At 46.6% G+C, this 17,199-nt stretch overlaps 1 protein-coding gene across 5 annotated transcripts in view; it reads left to right on the plus strand.

The window, feature by feature from the left end:
- The window catches only part of ATXN7L1 (ataxin 7 like 1), a 234,002-nt gene that overhangs the window by 171,281 nt on the left and 45,522 nt on the right, over window positions 1-17,199 (plus strand). For all 5 annotated transcript variants that reach the window (XM_037057053.1, XM_037057049.1, XM_037057050.1 and 2 more), the window contains exon 4: window positions 3,989-4,211. In XM_037057053.1, coding sequence (XP_036912948.1) covers window positions 3,989-4,211 — 223 coding nt within the window. The remainder of the gene's footprint in view (window positions 1-3,988; window positions 4,212-17,199) is intronic.

The following is a 17,199-nucleotide window of genomic DNA, read 5'->3' on the forward strand; positions in this document are numbered from 1 at the left end:
AGTCTGGAAAGAAATGCGTTGCATGAGCTCTAAACTACTGCGTCCTTTCACTATACCTCAAAGAAGTGATCCTAAATCACTTTTTAAATTAATTTTGTTTAAGCTAGACAGCAAGTAAATAGTAAGAGAGTGGCTAAGGAATTTAGAGCATGTCAATGATTGAATATTACCATTTCAAATGACCTGTATATGGGAGCTAGAAATGTATAAATGGCATAATGTCGGCTGAAAAAGAACACTCCAAAATAGCAGTTGATTACAGTCTAATGTACAGATGTTACCACAACTATGTAGATTAACAAAGAATGAGAAACTTTGGAGAGATGGACTCTCCAAATTTTTTCTCCAGTTTTTTCTTCAAAATTGCTTCAGTCTATGAAATATTTTAGCAGTGAATAAAGAACACAATGTTCTATAAAGTCTGGGCAGGGCAAATAAAATTTAAGTAATTATAAGGATATATCTAAGGTATTCCCTTGACTAAAACAGGGAGACGAAAAAAAATGAGTAAGCCCATAGTAGGTGAGGGCTTATATCAGAATGACAGCAAAATAAACCTAGAACACTTTACTCAGACATTCTCTGTGCACAGCAACATCTTTTTACAAAAAAACTAAGACCCAGGAAAAAAAATACAATAAAATTTAAATCCAAAAAAACAGAAGACAGAAATTAAGACCCTATCACCAGCCCACCCCACCTCTCTGCCAAGAGTCAAAACCCTGTAAGTAATCCGCAGACAGGTCTTTACAGACTAGAGGAACACAGATTGAATAGGAATCGGACCTTTGTGGAGAAAAAAATCTCCTCACTCTGCCTGACCCAGGACCAGCTCTGCCCACTTTCAAAAGCTTAACTGAGTGAAGTGTGAAACCCAAGTGAAGCTCTCATCACTCTGGCCGTGGTCCCACTTTATTCTCGCCAGCATCGGTGGCTGTCAAGCTAGGTCTCTGTGGAGCTCAGTGGACAGATGTACAGATCTCTTTGTGAGATATCTTGAAATACTAGTAGATTTAATTCAGTCTGAACAATGTGAAACCATTTCACAAGTAGGAAATGCCTTTTAATCTGTTTATTATAATATAAAATCACACAAAAAATTGAGAGTAAAAGGCTCTCTTCAAGTTTTGATGAATAATCTCTCATATGCAACTTGTTCTTTCAGTTGGTCATTTGTGGAACTAAACTATAGAACCAAGAAAAAGGCTTATTCATTGATTTGATTTTTTGTGAGTTTAGCAGCAGGATCACTACCCAGAATTCTCTGGGAAGGGGATTTTAGAATGGCTGGTCTGGCCCATTCATTTTGTCCTTAGTGGCATCCTCCCTGAGGATTCATCTCTGTTTATTTATGTTATTTTAAACTCTTAGTGCAGCAAAGTAAAATTTCTTTTTGTTCTTTATCAAGCCTTGTTTTCCAAGCAGAACTGAGGAATATTTCTGCACAGCCTTCTCCCCTACCTCCTCTAGCCAGCTTGAGCAAGTGATAGCAAGTGAGTGAAGGAAGACTGCAGACAAATCCAAAACAGTAGTGGTAAAAAGCAAAGTCTTATTTTAGTTTTGGGAACCTCTGCCAAAAAAGAAATTGCTAAGCAAAACATTTCTGAAGGGCAGAAAAATTTGAAGTGAGATGACTTGGTTCTAGTCTCCACATTCCCTCCAGCTAGTTTTGCCCTGCAAGCTGGTAACAGAGGACCTCTCCAACTGACGACCTCAACAGTCAGCAAGGAGGTAGGATGAGCTGACTTTTAAAGTACACTTCTAACCTTCAGTCATTCTAATTCCTGTACTTGCTAGTTTCCTGGTTCCAAATCACAGTACACCTCGTTTCCTGCCTTCCTGAGAAGTGGGTAGGCCCCATTCTTTGTGGAGCCATTGGCCCTGACCTTGGTGGATCACCTCGACATTCTGGGTCTTCTCTGTCCAGTCAGGCGTGAAGAAGGTAGAGATGCCTGGCTGCTTTCTGCCTGTCTCACCGGGGTTGTAAAGGCCAGTGAAATTTTATGAAGGCTGAATTCCTCCAAGGAAGATCTGCCTGAGTAAAATATCTCAGTACTTCAGCTGTAATTAGTGCTGTAAATTCAGGAATCATGAGGGATGAGAAGAGAAGGAGCAGGTGTAAGTATGCCTTGTATTTATGATAATGGGGTGGAAAGAAGCCTTAGAAGCTATCTAGGGACCCACTTCATTTACAGATAAAGACATAGAAACTGAGAAAGTTTAAGTGGTGAACTCTAGGCCATAAGCCTACTAACATGGTACGGTTAGAGCTGGAGCCTAGATCCCCCGCCTAAAGCCCATGGTTCTTTCTGCTACCTCAAAACAGAGGCCCTGGAACTAGCTCTTGGTTTTCAAAACCTTCAACAGGATGGCTCTGGAAACTGAGCATGTATGCACAGTCTAGTCTGATTCGGTGCAGAAAAATTACTGTAGAATCATTCCTGGTAGGCTACGGTTAACACTGGTCAGGTAAAAGATACCCAGCAATCACATGACCCTCAAAAATCCAATTTCCCTCGCAACTCTCACTTCACCAGAGGACTAGAGTCAGTCTGCTTTGAGACAACTTGGTAGGCGCTAGTAAGAGCACAGAGAAACACCACAATCCCATTTCAGATAGTCAGGGTTAGTCTGGCTTTCTTCGCCTAGGTCAGGTGCCTGGAACAGCAGCCAGAAATGTCTCACTAGTGAGAAAACCCTGGGACTCAGCGTGGAGGTGGAGGGAGAATGTGGTCTGCCATCTTCATCTCCCACCCCGTTCATATCGTGTTCAACCCAGATTTCCAGACTTGTGATCTCTAGTTCTTCCCTTCAGGACATTTGTTATCATTTCATCTATTTATTGAACACATATTAATTCAGCATTAACTGTATGTGGTGCCCTATAGTAGGCACAAAAGGGCCAGAGAGGGCCCTTAGGATTCCAGAGCCTTTGTGTTTTGGGGATCTAGGATTCCTTCTGTAATGTGGTACAAAGTTGGGCATGTACAAATGTGCATTCGTCTTGGGAGAGGTCCTTTGATCAAATCTCTTACCCTGTAACAAATAAGAACCACCTCAAGGGTAGACGCTAGAACTTTACTTCATGCACCTGCTGTCCCAGTCAAGTGCCCTCATCCTACTCACTGAGTCCAGATCACGAGGCTGACTGAGTGTGAACAAGTGAGACATGTCTGCCCAGAGCTCTGGTATTTTCTATTGCACCTCAGGAAGCTGTGCCTACTCTCTTCTGTGGATTCTGCCCCAAGCATTGATGTCTGCATGTCCTGGCTTAGCAGGTTTAACCCCAGATCCCAGAGAGCCCTGGAGAGGCCACAGGTGTGACATGTAGACAGAGGCCAGGCCACTTCTGGCTCTTGAGGACTTTCTCAGTCAGCCCTTGCTGGTCCTGACCGTAGTGACCTTGCTTCTGGTCTGGTTCAAGAATGTCCTATTTATTCTCTTGAGAGTCCCACCCTGCCCTCTGTGCTGAAGGCCCTTGTAGTCTCTGAGCAGCTGCCTGGGGGTCACTTTGGGTACATGGTTATCCCACGGTGTTCGGGTGACACCTGGTGTCCTCCCTGCTACTGCTGTGGAAGTTGTTTTGCAGAAGGGGGACCTGGTGAATGCCTCTGGTGAAACCCTTGGTCCGGTTCAGCATGCTGTTTGATACAGAAAGTCAGAATGTCATTGCTAGTTAGTGGGAGAGGAACGGATGTCAAGACAAACAGTACTCAGGAGGTAAAGAAGAGAGGTTTAAATAAGTGTATTTTCATGTAAAGTTACTGATTGGAGTATCCACTGGTATTGAAGGAAACATAATTTTTAAAGTTATAATAAAGAAGTTAAATAAAGGAAGGCAGTTTCTCATTCAGAAAAGAAAAAGACAAACCGTAGCCAGAGCTGAGGCTTCAGGGAGGCAGGTGTTGTGTGTGAGCGTGGCATGAGTGTATGAGAGACTCACTTGCTACCAGTGATGTGCTGAGTTCTATTCTTTCTCCCTCTGCAGAGAGAAGACACGCTTCAATGTGCAGACCTTCTTCCTCTCCAGCGTCTCCACCCTCCAATTCCAGGACATCACTAGTACAGGTGAAAACAAAAGCCTGTCTCAGCGGCCATAACTCTGCCAGCAGCACCTCAAAGCCATTCAAAACGCCCAAAGACAATCTACTTACCTCCAGCAGCAAACAGCACACAGTCTTTTCTGCAAAAGGATCAAGGGACAAACCATGGTAAGTGTCCGGCGCTGGCAGCCAGCAGCTCTCTGTCCTCGCTCCTTGCCCCTGTCACCATAGGAAACAGTGTTTACCCTCTGGCTTAGCTCCTGGGCGTCCTGTCTAAGGAGGGCAAGGACAGAAAACACACATGACAGGGTGAGGCATCAAAAACATTGGAGGGAACACGGGACCTTAAACTGCCATATGCGTGACAGGAGAATTTTTCTGCTCCTAAGAGCTGAGCCAAGCTGTGTCTAAGAAAAGGGTGCTGGGGAAGTACTCCATGTCGGTTCGGTCACCTCTCAGTCCTCCACCCCAGTGAAGAGAAGCTTTGGTGTAAATACTCAAAAGCACAATCAGTCTGCTCAGCAGGGAGCCAGGCCAGGCCTGCGGTCTGGGGAGGCAGGTGGCCCCCTGCACAGCCTCCCTCCTGTGAGCAGCGGGGTCTCCACTCCTGGAATGGCTGCCAGCAGAGGCAGGAGATTGGAAACTGACCACAGGCGGAAAAGAGCAAATGCAAGGAGAATGGCACCCCTTTGTTGGTTGCAGGTGACTGAAAAATCAGAGGCTTTTAATTCATTTTTTTTAAATCTCTGTCTTCACCAAAAAGTCAGAGAAGGTTACCTGTTGAATGGACAGACGGGAAACTAAGGTGAAAATAAGAACAGGAAGGAGAGGATGAGTTCAGGCAGACCTCAGGGATATTGCGGGTGCCAGACCACCGCAATGAAGCAAGTATCACAACAAAGTGAGTTATAATCTTCGTGATGATAGAGGATCTTGCCTTCAATTTGTACAAAATGCAAAATCTGTGAAGCGTGGTGAAGCAAAGCACAGTAAGACAAGGTATGCCTGATGCCTGTATCTTCAAATGCTGAGGGACCCAACTTGGAAAACTTAAGGATGGCCTTATTACAGGGCTCCTAGCTTTATCTTTCAGGGATCATTGTGGAGTCTGGCTTATATATTTAAAAATGAAAAATATTCTGTTTATCAGTGATAGTTAATTATACTTAAGTTTGTGCCTAGAAAAGCCGGGGACTGAAATCAAGTGTCACTCGGTTTGTCACTGCACACTGGAAACTATGATGACTTTATAAAGAACCAATAATGCCAGATCAAGTAAAGAGCCTCGTGGCAGAGTGGAAAGGTTTAGCCACAGCTGCCAAGGAGAGGAGTCACCTGTCATGCCAGGTGACCTGTGGGCCTTGTGGACAAGCTCTGCTCTCTTCTGATCGTTAGGATCTCAGGCCCAACCTGTAGGAGGATGTAGCTGGTCAGGGAAGAGCCTGAGAGTGACGGTGGCCTTGGTGCTGGGCCTCTGGGAGGGAATCGTCCTCTAATCGGTAACCTTGGAAAGCACTTGAAGATTGTTCATTGAGGTAACATCACGTGTCCTGCTGTAAGCCCGAGCTCCAGAATTACTGCCTGTGTACGAATCTCAGCTAGGTGGCTTTGGACAAGTTGCTCAATTTCAGTTGCCTCAGTTTTACTCATCTGTAAAATGGGCTAATAATAGCACTATCCCACGGGATTGTGATGAGGATTCAGTGAGCTGTATTTTATACAGTCAGCAAGTGCAATGTCTGGAGCACAGTACATATTTGATAAATATTTGAGGTAATCTTATCACAGTCGTGGGTATCAAATGTGCTAAAGGACAGAGCCCCTGTACCTGGAATAAAGGTTGAGACGTCAAATCTCCCTGAAAAAGTAGAAAAGTGGCTCTGACTCTGACTGAATTTGAAAATGGAAAAGGATACCATCGGCCAGAGTCCAGAAGTGAGCTACAGAGACACCCAGTGAGGAAAGCTAGGCAAGGGGCCCAGGAGGAATAAGCTGAAAAGAGACTCCAGGGTCTCAAAAGATCATAAAATGAAGACAAGAAATGATCGATGATCAATGTGGCCCCAGGGAGATGAGCCTCAGCACCAAGAATCCTCCCAGGAGGCAGGCCTTTGGGGAGATCACTGGGGTTAGGTCAGTCTCCACCTTTGATTCAACTAATTCAACACACACTTGGTGAGACCTGTTGTGGGCAAGGCCCCTTCAGCTGGAGGCAGCAGGTACTTGTGAATGATATGAAAAATCTACCCAGGGCCCAAATAGAAACAACCAAAAGAAGTACAAGGAAGGAAATACCTTATAAGAAAAAGACTCCAAAAACGAGAGCACTTGCCTTGTGTGAAGAACAGAAAGCCAGGGGGTGGGCAGTTTACCTGGTTTGAAGTAGGTAGGTACTCTGAAGACAGACCCAGGGGTGCACCACGAAAGAAGCTCAGCACTGACTGCAGCGGTCTCCTGCCTAATCTCACCTTCAGTCAGCCAGGCTGCAGACACGTGCTGAGAAGGCTGGCAAGACCCGGCTTGGAGACTTACAGGGCTCAGCCTCAGTTCAGGGAAGCGCCCCCAGAGAGCAGTGTGGAAGAATGGACACAGAGCTAGAGGCAAGACGCGCCAGTTCAAGGGAGCGCTCTTCTAGCGGCTCAATGGGATGCTGCCTGGTTCCTGAATCACTTAATAAAGCCAATTTAGAGCTTTTGAAAAAAAAAAGAAAAGAAAAGCCAGTTCAGGTTGCAATTTGGTCACTAACTTCCTGTGTGACCTTAAACAAGTTACTTCTTTGAGTGTTGTTTTTGAGCCTGCATATTTTGTGATTCTAAGTCATCATATTCCCTCAAAACTTCTCACAGCTTCCTGAATTAAAAGTTTAGCCCCTCGGCCCCACGTAAGGGACTCTCTACAAACTGCCTGCAAACCCCTGATCCAGTCCTGATCGTACAGTGCCATCCCGCTACTCCAGCTTCCCCAGTACAATCTCCCCTGGTACCTCTGTCTAGAATATCCATCAGTCTTGACTCAGCCGCTTAATGAGCACCTATTATAGCACTATGTGTCAACTCTCTAACAAGCACTGGGGTTGTATAGGGCCCACTGATGTTGTCCATGGAACGTTTATGCCAATAGAAAAAAGCCTGGATACAGTTCAGGACCAGGTACCCAGTTGGCCAGTGGTCTTCGCCCCCTACTCACTTCCTCAATCAGGCATTCCTAGTGTAATGCATAACCTGTACAACTGCACGCTGCAGCCCTGGGGATGCCAGGTGAAATAAGATAGTCACTCTCGTAGGGAGTCTGTAAAAAGACGTAAGCAAACATGGAGTACAGTGTGACAAGAGCTAAGATACTAGAACTACAGAAGGTCGCCTAACCCAGGCTGAGGACTCAGGAAGGGTTTTCAGAAGAGGTCGCACAGAGCTAATCTGAAAGATAAGTAGAAATGAGCTACACAAAGAAAAACATATTAGAATAGTAAATATTAGATTATATATATTTTTACCACAATTAAAAAAAATTTTAAGAAAGTGGGAAGGGTATCCCAAGCAAAGGAAATAGAGCGTGCAGGAGTATTTGCATGAGGGGGAGGCAGATGAACTGGGTAGGTGGGCTGGGTAGATTATAAAGTTCCACCGTATGCACTAAGTTCAGGAATTTGGACTACCCCCTGAAGCTGCATGGAGCTGTTAAAGGAGCAGTTTTTACCTGTAGTGAGATCACTCTGACAGTGTTATGAAGGATGGCTTGCCACTCAGGAAGCAGCAAGAACAATGAGGATGCTTTGGTGTATAATCCAGGTGAGGCATGGTGATGGCCTGGACCAGGCAGTGATAGTGGGCATGTGCAGAAAGGGCTGGATGGGAGAAATATTTAGGAGGAAAATTCCACAGGACTTTGGAGCTGCTTGTGTGGAGGTCTTGCCGTAAAAGGGAAGAGTTGAGGATGATGTCTATGGTCTTGACTTGGACAACTGGGTGACTAGTCCTGTTACTTCCTCAAGAGAAGGATAGAAAGGTCCAGAGCTTAGGGTGCAAAGGAAAGGGTTAGTTCAGCTGAGAAGTCAGTGGAGTTTGAAGTATCTGAGAAACACCTACAATCTACATAGGGATGCTGGTGGGCATTGAATGTGTAGACCCAGAGGTCAAGAGGAGGAAATGTATTGGAAATGGAGATTTTAATAATGTCAGTGTAGACGTGGGCATTGAAGCCATGGGTACTGATGGAGCCTCCCAGGAAGCTACGAGGCCTGAGAAGAGCAGGGGCCAAGGTCAGGGCCCTAGAGAATGGGGGTCTGGGGAAGAGGAACCTGAGGAAGTAGGGACTGCTAAGCCAGAGTTCTTTGCACAGCATTGTGTGTCCTCTTTCTTGGCCCACATCCTCACCGATCCGCACTGCCCATCCCACTGGCCACCTTTCTCTCCAAGCCTTTCTCTCGTTCCCTTCCTCCTTGTCAGCCGCCTGATATGCTGGTGTCTCTTTTTAAGCCCAGTGGCACTTCATTTTTATGTTACTTGTGACTCTTTGTGATGCCACAGGCTAGGCTTACTCTATTCCTTCTGCTCAGTAGTAATTGCCAGACCTCCTACATGGTAGGTCCTCATATTCAGCAAACACAGGCCCCTTATCAGTAAGTATTTGCTGAATCGAATGAAATGGATCTGATCATTGAAATGGATTGTAAGATTCCCATTCCTGGAGGCTGTAACTTTTTATCTGCAGTTGTTTAGACTAGCACTATACAGTGCGAATATACTATGTGCCACACATGTAAATTTGTTTTAATTCTTACTCAAGAACATGCTTATTGATTTTAGAGAGAGGGGAGAGGAAGGAGGGAGAGAAACATCCACATGAAAGAGAAGCATCAAACAATTGCCTCTCATACCTTGTATGTTACCCGATGGTGCCCTGACCAGGGACCAAACCCACAACCCAGGAATGTGCCTGGACTAGGAATTGAATTCATGATCTTTCAGTTTATGGGACGACACTCCAACCAACTGAACTACACCTACCAAGGCCACACGTGTGATTTAAAATTTTTTTTCTGATAGCCACACTGAAAAAATGAAAAAAAGGCAAAAATAATTTTAATAATATATTTTATTTAACCTAACATAACCACGGTGTTATCATTTCAACATATAATCACTGATATAGTTTATGTTCTTTTTTTATGCCTTCTAAATGCTCTGTACATTCTACACTTACTCAGTTTGGACGCCGAATTTTCATCAGAAATATCTGACCCGTAGTCAGATATTATTTAAAATTTATGATTATAAAATAGATTTCCATATCCAAGTTGTTCCAAACATACTTTTAAACATTTCCTAACAACTGAATCAAGCACCTATTTTTAAATTTTAATGAATTAAAATTAAATGAAATTTAAGATTGAGTTCCTCAGCCACATTTTAAAAGCTCAACAGCCACAAATGGCCAATGGCTGCTGTCCCAGACAGCGCAGCTGTGAGCACCGAGGCCAGGTGACCCTGGGCCGGTCTCTCTGGTTCTGGGACTCACAGGCATGTTAAGGTGGCTCCTCGCCCTCTTAAATGTTGTGCTTCCCACAGGAGCTGTTGAATCCAGGGGGGAAGGAGCGCTCATTCCTTTCTCTTGTTAGTCACAGCTGGGTGTGTGGTGGGGCAGGCCCCGAGCACCCCATCCGGCCGGCAGTCTCCCCTGCTGAAGTCCTGCTCCTCCCCTCCAAGGGAGCTCTGCGTTGGCCCTGAAAGCCGAGAAAGCACCGGTTGCTTGTGGCTTTTAAATTAAAATTGACAGCAGGCCGGGGGCACTCTCTCTCAAGTGGCTCAGATTCACATGTACAGTGATACACGCCAGTGCTGAACCCAGGCGACCTCCTGGGACCTATCTCACACAAACTTAGGTGGTCTCTGCGTTTGTTATCTTCTCCCTTCTGTGTCTGAGGAAATTAAAAATAACTCTGCATAAGAAGAAAGGGGGAGACAGAGAGGGCATCCCTGTGCTACTGAATATGTGGCCTGCAGTTCTGCCCCCCGTGGCATTCCCTGTTGGCCCCACACTGGGTTCTCAGAGCCCCTCCACCAGCTCGCTGTCCTGCCAGGTAAGGCAGAGAGGTGGGCAAGATGAGGCTGTCCCCAGGTGGGAGGCAAGAGGGAGTTAGACTCTTCAGCTCTTTTGAGCTAAGATGAGTATTTCAGACTTTACTTATGAGTCCCTGCTTGGCCAGGGGACCGGCCCCTTGTACTGGGACTGAATCAGCCAGCCTGACTTTCAAACCTACTGTCACCGCTTCGGCTCTCCTTGTCCAGCATGCTGAGCCACTGGGGGAACGCAAACCCGCTGATGTGAGCAGGAGCGGGCAGGAGGCTTTCCTCCCCTGCATGGCTTGTTGCCTTCTCCTCGGGCCTTATCAACCCACACACGTGTGCTGAATGCTAAATATGCTCAGCTATTAAAAATGCAGGAGACGAGCCTGCTGCTCCAGAAGGAAAAAGAACCAGAGCAAGAGAAAAATCAGCAGGCGCCTGGCCTCCTGTGTGTGCTGACAGTGTGGTGGGGAGGAGACCAGCTCCTCCTCTGGTGCTTCCATGGGAGGCGTCTCCTCCTGCAGTGCTGGGGGCTCAGGCTTGGGCAGGAGGAGTGCTCTGGAAGCCTTCCCAGTGCTTTATGGAGAGGAAATGATAACTGAGCAGCCCTGGCCGAGCGCCTTGGGAGAAATGAGGCTGGCTTATCGCTTCTTGCCTGGTGCTGGCATGAACCGGGAGCAAGAGCCAGTACTGAAGGCTCCAGAGAGCCATCTCAGGGCTTCGTTACAATCTGGGAAACTCCACAGACCCCAAGTGCTATGGATGCTTCTTGCGACCTAAGGCCTCCGACCACCTTACTTCCTCAGCAGGATTCTTGCAGTGGCCTCTACCTGGTCCTCTTGTCCTTTGCACCCAGCCCTGCCCACCCTCACCTTGCTCAGAGCGTTTGATGGCCCTCAGTTGTTTGCCCACGGAGCATAAGTTTAACCTCTTTGTAGGTGGGTATATGATCTGGCATTTCTCACTTGTCCAACTGCTGCTGCCAGCATTTTAACCCTTTCGTTTCATACTCCAGATGTCCCTGTCTATTTGTAGCTCCTAGAGCGTGTCTTCCATGTGTTGGCACGTGCTGTCTCCCCTCCCAGGAGCAGCCTCCCTGCCTGTCCTTACACATGCTTTAAAGTCTCCATAAGCATCGTTTCCTCCGTGAAGCCTTCCTGGACTTTTTCTACAGACTGAGGCGCTCCTCCTTCTAAAATCCCGTGAACACTCAAGATACCAGTTTAAGAGCTCCCTCATATATTGTACTTATTTGCACCTTTATCCTCCCCTGCTTCCAGTTAGACTTTGAGCTCCTTGGCATCCCCATGTTTTAGCATGGAATCTGGTGCCCAGCAACTATTTCATAAATGAATATATGATCACTGAATGATGGAGTCTGTGGAGTAAAACTGCTGCTTTTCCTTCCTCACAGAGATGTTTCTAATGCTGAAGGAAACCACAGACATAAATAAATATCTTTTGAATTCTTCTGGAGAAATCAAAGTGCCAGCTTCCATCAGGGAATTATTTTTTCCCTCATTAGAGTTAGGAAGGGAAAACTGTGGCCCTGGATGATAAGAAGGAAAAACCCGCAGTGCTCTAGCAAGAAGGAAAAGCTATTTTCTTTTAAATTAAAGAGGAGGCAAGTACAGGGCACCCCATACCACAACCCCTGCATGGTGTTTGTGCCCACATGCCAGGATGCACTCAGCCACATGAGGAAAACCCTAATCGGAAGGAAACTGAGGAGTTGGCGTGGTGTTCCACAGAAGCCCCTCCCTGGATTCCCACTTACAAATCTAGCCTTCATACAAGAGACAGGAGATGGGGCATTCTGAGGTCAGTTTTGCCTCTAGTGCTGTGGGTTTGGGTGTCAGGGGAGAAGGAATGGGGCAGCAGATGAAGGAGGGAAAGTGAGTGGACAAAAGGCTACTGGGAGTTACTGTGGTGAGCCGTAGAGGGGAGGAGTAGAAAGGGCACGAGGGTGAGAGGGTGGGGTGTAAACAAGCCAGAGTACTCAGGCACCCCAAGGAATAATGTCCCGGCCAGGACAGGAAGGCATCAGGAACTTAAACGTTTAAGTGTAACATGCTTGCTAGGTTTTCAGATGATCAAGGTAAGGACAATGGACAGCTCCTTGGGTATGAACTCAGCTGGCCTTGCTGAGTCACAGAAGTGCTCAGAAATAGCTTTCTGGCCAAGATGGAGGCATACGTAGATACATTTTGCCTCTTTGTACAACAAAAAGAAGGACAACAACAAATTTAAAAACAAAAAATAATGAGAACTGCCAGAAAATTGAACTGTATTGAAGTCCGACAACCAAGGAGCTAAAGAAGAAACATTCAGACCTGGAGGAGGGGCAGAATGAACAGCCAAGCAGAGAGGACTCATGGTGAGGCGGTGGCTGGCAGAGCAGGCCTTCCCACATTGGAGTGCGGAAACACCAAGAGGAACAACTGGGGAGCAAGACAGACCGCACAACCCAGGATTTCATCATGGGGAAATAAAGTCTCAAAACCTCTGACTGTAAAAATCTGTGGAGGTTGTGGCAGCGGGAGAAACTCCCAGCTTCACAGGAGAGTTTGTTGGAGAGACCCACAGGGTCCTAGAACATACACAAACCCACCCACACAGGGATCAGCACCAGAAGGGCCCATTTTGCTTATAGGTAGTGGGGGAAGTGACTTAAAAGCCAGTTGAGAGGCAAGCTAGTGGCATTGTTCCCTCTCAGACCCCTCCTCCACATACAGTGCCACAATGCAGCAACAAGGGTTATCCCACCTTGGTGAATACCTAAGGCTCCGCTCCTTACCACATAACAGGCATGCCAAGACAAAAAATAAATGGCCCAAATGGAAGAACAGATCAACACTACAGAAAAAATACAACTAAGTGAGAAAGAGATAGTCATCCTATCAGATACACAGTTCAAAACACTGGTAATCAGGATGCTCACAGAACTGGTTGAGTATGGTCACAAAATAGAGGAAGAAGTGAAGGCTATGCAAAGTGAAATAAAGGAAAATGTACAGGGAACCAACAGTGACAGGATGGAAACCACGACTCAAATCAACAGTTTGGAGCAACAGGAAGAAATAAACATTCAACCAGAGCAGAATGAAGAAACAAGAATACAAAAGAATAAGGAGAGGCTTAGGAACCTCCAGGACAACTTTAAACATTCCAACATCTGAATTATATGGGGTATACCACAAGGAAAAGAGGAAGAGCAAGAAATTGAAAACTTATTTGAAAAAATAATGAAGAAGAACTGCTCCCATCTGGCAAAGGAAATAGACTTCCAGGAAGTCCAGGAAGCTCAGCAAGTCTCAAAGAAGTTGGATTCAAAGAGGAACACATCAAGGCATATCATAATCACATTACCCAAGATTAAAGATGAGAGAGTCTTAAAAGCAGCAAGAGAAAAGGAGAGAGTAAACTACAGAGGAGTTTCCATAAGGCTGTCAGATGATTTCTTCAAAGAAACTTTGCAGGGAAGAAGGGGCTGGAAAGAAATATTCCAAGTCATGAAAGGCAAGGACCTACATCCAAGATTACTCTATCCAGCAAAGCCATCACTTAGAATGGAAGGCAGATAAAGTACTTCCCAGATAAGGTCAAGTTAAAAGAGTTCATCATCACCAAGCCCTTATTATATGAAATGTTAAAGGGACTTATCTAAGAAAAAAAGATGATCAAAAATATGAGCAATAAAATGACAATAAACTCACAACTATCAACAACCAAACCTAAAACAAAAGCAAGCAATTAGAACAGGAGCAGAGTCACAGAAATGGAGATCATATGGTGGGTTATCAGTGGGGAAGGGGAGGGGAGAAAGTACAGGGAATAAGCATAAATGGTAGATAAAAATAGACAGGGGGAGGTTAAGAATAGTGTAGGAAATGGAGAAACCAAAGAACTTATGTGTATGACCCATGGACATGAACTAAGGGGGGCAGGGAATGCTAGGGGAAGGAGTATGCAGGGCGGAGGGGAATGATGGGGAGGAAAATAATGGGACAACTGTAATAGCATAATCAATGAAATATATTTAAAAAGAGAGTAAGTGCTCAGAACTAGGGACTAGAGTCTAGGTACAGAAAATATAGGCTAGGACAGCTGGGGAAGGGGAAAACGGCATGAGAGAGGGAGTGTGAGCCACAGAGATTAGTAACCACGGTCCTTCATATTTGCATAGCACCTTGTAATTTTTAGATACTTTCACAGCCCCAGACTCTTTATTTTTTTTATCCTCATCCAAGGACATGCTCACTGATTTTAGAGAGAGGAAGAGAAGGAGAAAGAAAAGGAGAGAAACATTAATGCAAGAGAGAAACGTCAATTGGTTGCCTCTCACACACACCCCAACAGGGAACCAAATCCGTCCCAGGCGTGTGCCCTGACTGGGAATTGAACCGGCAACCTCTTCATTTGTGGGTCAATGCTCCAACCCACTGAGCCACACTGACCAGGGTGCCCCTGACCCCTTTGGGACTCAAGTCTACTTGGTGCTGTAATGAGGAAATGGAGGCCCAGGCTGATGAAGTGACTGGTTAGTGGTAAAGCTGGGACTCTACCTCTGGTCTTCTCACTTGTGATAGAGCTGCCCAAGGTCACTTTTTTGCTGAATGAATGCCCTGGGGTAACCTTTCTAAGCCTCAGGTTTCTCATCTATAAATCAAGGGTGAGGAAGAAACACCATCTTCCCGCATGATTGTGTAGCTGGCTGCACACCGCACGGCAGGTGTTGAGTGTGTCCATGTCAAGGGAAAAGGAGAGAAGAAACCCTCCACCCTCACTGTTGCCATCTCTCTGGCTCTTCTGTCAGGAGGAGAGACAACTGCAAGCTGCTCCTTACCTAAAGCATTTGTTCTGGTGGAGAGCTGGTTTAGTTTTTATTTGTTATGTGATTTCATCTTCATTGAGGGCATTAATTAATTCATCAAACATTTAAAGCTCTTCCTAAGTGCCAAATAATGTGTACATCATTGGGATGACTTTGTAGCAAAATAGACACTCGGTCCAGGTTCCTCTCCTGAGGTAGCTCAGGGTCTGCTCAGGCCACAGAGAAATAAAGGTAAAAGCTGGCCATTTGATGAGAGAAGTGTGGCAGAAACCCCGAGAAAGAAACAGTCAGCACTGGAGAGAAGAGGATCTCATCAGATCTGGGCAGATGGGGGAGTGTTCACCTGGAGAGGGGAAGAGGGCACTCAAGCAGAAGGAACTGTCCAGACCACGCAAGGGTCCAGAGCCAGGCGACGCTGCGGCTGGGAGAAGGTGCCCTGGTGGGAGCTGTGGGTGAGCCAGGCCGTGAGGTTGAACTCTGTATCTAGGCAGTGAGGAGCCCAGATACAGAGTTCAGGTAGTAGCTGGTAGCAGGATGAGGTTTGCACTGGCGACTGAGTGGAGGCCGGCTCAAGCACAGAGAGGCCAGGTCAAAAAGACTGGTGGTAAGGGTTTCCATCAAGATTCAAGCAAGCATTGATGACAGGCCTGACCTGATAATGCAGGTAGGGACCTCTTTTAGCAGGTAGACTTGAGTGACAGAATGTCAGGAGGGGCCAAGGTTTCTGACTGGAGTTTTTTAAGAAATGTAAAGTGAATTTAATTTGGGACCAAAAATGCCCTGCGTTTGCTGTCAGTCTGTGTGAACACTACACTTTTGAAGGCTTAAACAGTGTGCTTAGCGTCCCTGGTAGAGGTGGTTTGGGTGCAGGGCTGTCTGCCCAGCCCTGAATTCCAGTACAGAGGAGGCAAGAGCAGAGTAAGTGACAGGACACTTGGGAGGGAAGGCACTCCCTGCAGCTGTTCCTCTGAGAAGGAGGCTGGGGAACAGAGGTGGGGTACTGCTGATAGCCAGGGGTGCTGCGCCGGTTCCTCATTCCCAGCGTGCTCAGAAAGACCTTACTGAAAGCAAAGGCTGAAGGTGTGAGCCCAGGTCCCCAATCCTAGCCTTCTCTGGCAACAGAAGGGATGATGTTCTGTGAGGAGTCCTCTTCTCTCAAGGACTAAAGGGAGACAATATATGTCTTGGCTGCACTGGTTCTGGAAGGTGAGGGACAGGCCCAAAGACAGGGCACCCTGCTGCTCCAGCAACGGGAACCAGTGACCTCTGGTGGCTGCAGGGGGAAGTGCTCCCGCTAGGGGCTCCCAAGCCGAACCTGTCAGTTCCAAGGCTGGTGCTTGGCAACAAGGACACTTGGGGCTCTGTCCCATTCTGCATCAACACTCCTTCTCGAATCCACTTGCTTCCTGACCTCTGTTCAGAGGTCCTGATACCATCTATGCACTGCTGTGGGTTTCACTGGGTGTTCTTTTTAGTTATGAGGACTTTAATTCTCATATGTGGAAGAAAAGGCACTGAACAGGTATAGTTGGTTTGGTCTAGTGTTGTCTTAACTCCCTCCCGAACTGGCCACCTATCACTTCAGGCCAGCTGGTCCCAAGTGCACTCCAGAGAGCCTGTCCAGCATCACCTGCCCTACTGTGCCAGGTCTCTGTTTCTCCCTTTTTATCTTCCTCTCTTCTCTGGCTTGCTGGTCTTTTCCCTCAGGCTTAGAATGTCAGGACACAGAATTCCTGTTGAACTCCTGGCAGGTTTGGGGACTACTTTCTGAGTCCTGTGCCTCAGGAAGCCCTGATTAACAGAAGTGCTGCAGATTCTAACAGAGGCTGGTGCTGGGCCTCCTGCTCCCGAGAAATCTGGAGCTGCCTAGACAGGATCACATGTTTTCCTGGCCTCCAGAAAACCTGGTAGAGTCAGCAAGGACCCTCATTGCCTGACATACTTCAGGGTTATGGAGACAACATGTTTGTATGCAAGGAGCCTGGAGCTCCTACTTACTCTTCTTCCAGAATGTGTTGTGCACGTAAGAGCACGAGCCACTGGTCCAGGCTTCGGCAGTGCCTGAAAGGCCAGGGGCTGAGCAGCAGGTGGGATTGAGAAGTAGGAGTGAATGCTCCTGGAAAGGGGCCAGTTGAATCTGGAAAAGCTTCCCACCTAGTTCTGTTTTTCCTTTTCACTACAGCCCCCAGAAGTGGTCATCCACTCCCTGTGAATATAGGGGACTCCCTGCTCACACCCATCTGCTGCCTGGGCCATC

This window comes from Sturnira hondurensis, unplaced genomic scaffold (genome assembly GCF_014824575.4).
Source record: "Sturnira hondurensis isolate 20B ecotype Veracruz unplaced genomic scaffold, ASM1482457v3 Scaffold0009314, whole genome shotgun sequence".
NCBI lineage: Eukaryota > Metazoa > Chordata > Mammalia > Chiroptera > Phyllostomidae > Sturnira > Sturnira hondurensis.